This window comes from Buceros rhinoceros, unplaced genomic scaffold, assembly GCF_000710305.1.
Source record: "Buceros rhinoceros silvestris isolate BGI_N320 unplaced genomic scaffold, ASM71030v1 scaffold42999, whole genome shotgun sequence".
NCBI classification, from domain to species: domain Eukaryota; kingdom Metazoa; phylum Chordata; class Aves; order Bucerotiformes; family Bucerotidae; genus Buceros; species Buceros rhinoceros.
The window spans coordinates 3,850-6,198 of record NW_010432894.1 but is presented as its reverse complement, the minus strand read 5'-3'; the positions used below and the strand labels follow the sequence as shown (position 1 = coordinate 6,198).

Here is a 2,349-nt window from a genome sequence, read left to right as displayed (position 1 = left end):
GGCAGTAGTGTAGTCCCCACCCCTGGAGGTGTTTCCCACCCCTGGGGAGGTGCTGCTGCGGGACATGGTTTAGGGCCCCCGGCAGTGCAGGGTGGACGGTTGGACTCGATGACCTTAAAGGTCTCTCCCAACCAGATGATCCTGTGGTTCGGTAGCTTCTGCTCTACGAGAAGAAACACCAGCCTTGTCTGACGTTCTTGCAGGACTAAGGAAACCAAAACCACTCTGAAGAACATGAACACGCACAGGAAGGAGGTTTGGCTGACCAAGGCAGTTTTACGCGAGCGGCAGCTGAACTCGCTGCTTTGGGTCTCTCTCCCTCAGCTCCCACCTGCGCTGGCTCGGTCCCACTTCTCCGGCAGTTACCTACTGCTGCCACCGCGTACTGGGTGAGGTTCCTGCGCTGCAGCGGAGAGCAGGCCTGCCAGCTCCCTGTCTTAGGTTGAAAGAGAAATAATTCTTGCTGCTCCTTGTCGTGCTTTCCTCCCAGGACGTACAAGGTGTCGTAGCTCCGGCCGGCACAAGGGCTCAGCTCCGCGCTGTGCCAGCGGGGTGGGGGACAGCTGTCCAGCTGCTTCACCAGCCTGGAGAAGGCATCAGGCTCCCCCGGGCGCTTGCTGCGTTTCACCAAGAGATCGAGGAAAGACAAACTCAGAAAAGTGACCCTGACTTCGCCCACCAAATCCAGGAAGTCGTCCTCCCTCGCTGCGGGGTCCTCCAGGATCCACCTCATCACGCTGTCAAAAACCACATCTTCTCGCGGAACGAAGAGGTCGTCGCTTCTGAGCAGCTGCATCAGCGCTTCTTTGGGCAGCGCCTTGAACTCCTCCTGGCACACCACATCCCCCCAGTGCGTGAGAGCCACGTGCACGGCAGACGCGTGCAGCTCTCTGAAGGCAAACTGCTGCGAGTAGGTCATCAGGCCGAGGCAGTTGGAAACGTGCAGCTCTCGCTCCAGAAACTTCTCACACAGGAGTTTCACCCTGTCGAACTGAAAAAAATCAGCTGTTTCCAGTAAGCTGGTGACGTTTTCTTGGCCTATGAGCACCTGGGCTGTGCGGGTGAACTCGAGCAGGGCCTGAAAAGGTGCTGCCTCGACCCCTCTGATCACTATGTGGTGCTCAGAGCTCTCCCTCGTCCCCCCAAAAAACATGGCTTCTAAGCTGGTGACGTTTTCTTGGCCTATGAGCACCTGGGCTGTGCGGGTGAACTCGAGCAGGGCCTGAAAAGGTGCTGCCTCGACCCCTCTGATCACTATGTGGTGCTCAGAGCTCTCCCTCGTCCCCCCAAAAAACAGGGCTTCGAAATAACGACTGTGTACCGCGAGCAGCCTGCGGCTGACCGGGAAGAGTCTCTCCCCAACCTCGAGGACCGTGTCTGCGGCGGCTTCTGCCCGAGCCCCCGGCGCCTCGGGTTCCTCTGCAGGCTCCATGCTTGCCGGCTGCCAGGCGGTTAAAATTATCCCAGCCCTTAGGCAGCCGTTCCTCAGGGGAGCTCTCTGGAAACACTATCCCCCAGCAAGGATCAATTCGAGATAAGCCAATCGCGTCCTAAAAATAGAGCGTGTTTTCTACCCTCCTGCTTTGCCTCTCAGCCTTCCCCGCAACAGCAGCGGAGCTGTGCAACCCCAAAGGCCCAGAGCTACTGGGCACCTGCCGCTGCCGGGTCGGAGCACAGCGGCCTCGGGGAGCCGTGAGCTCAGCAAAGAGCCCGGACCACCGGGAGGAGCGAGGGACCACCCAGACCTCCCCGAGCACTGGCTGCGTAGCAGGAGGGGGTGGAAGAGTGAAGCCGTTCGGGAGAAACCGTCCATCACGACGGAACGGGGAAAACCCCGACTCCCAAGGCCGCACCCTTCACCCGCCCGCTTTAAAACCAAACTCCAGACTGGCGGCTGTGGCTTGTCTGTGTTCAGTTCAGACTTTGGTCAGAGATGGAGGGAAGGAGCAACCCCCGCTCAAACCCGATGGCTCTCGCATGTTCCATCCTCCTCAACCTCGACACGCTGAATCAACAGACACAGGAGGAGCAAGAGCTCGCTGACTCCGCAGGGCGAGTGTCCCAAGCGCTTGGACCAAGCTACTGAGAGGAGGGATTGGCATGACCTTGAACTGACCTTCAGCTGGTGCCCCTTTCCCCAAAGGGCCCGTCCCAGCAGGATTCCGTCCCGTTCCTCAGTGAAGTTCAGCTCTGGGTCAAGAGTAACGTCTTTCCCCGGAGGTTCCCTCCTGCATTTCTGGAGGGGGCTTCTGCAAAACTGCTGTTACCGACGGTTTTGGAGTCACATGTAGGAATTAATTTGACAGAAAGGCACATCCACCTTTAAAATCCGGCTGCAGGATCATGGGT

The 2,349-nt window shown here is 58.7% G+C and overlaps 1 protein-coding gene across 1 annotated transcript in view; it reads right to left on the bottom strand.

Annotated features, from left to right (window-relative positions):
• Positions 1 to 1,432, bottom strand: part of LOC104500296 (kelch-like protein 24) — a 2,889-nt gene extending 1,457 nt beyond the window's left edge. The window contains exons 1-2 of the mRNA XM_010143914.1: positions 1,193 to 1,432; positions 367 to 1,048 (exon numbers count right to left, since the gene is read on the bottom strand). Of these exons, the coding sequence (XP_010142216.1) occupies positions 367 to 1,048; positions 1,193 to 1,432 (922 nt within the window). The remainder of the gene's footprint in view (positions 1 to 366; positions 1,049 to 1,192) is intronic.
• Between the last annotated feature and the right edge of the window lie 917 nt (positions 1,433 to 2,349).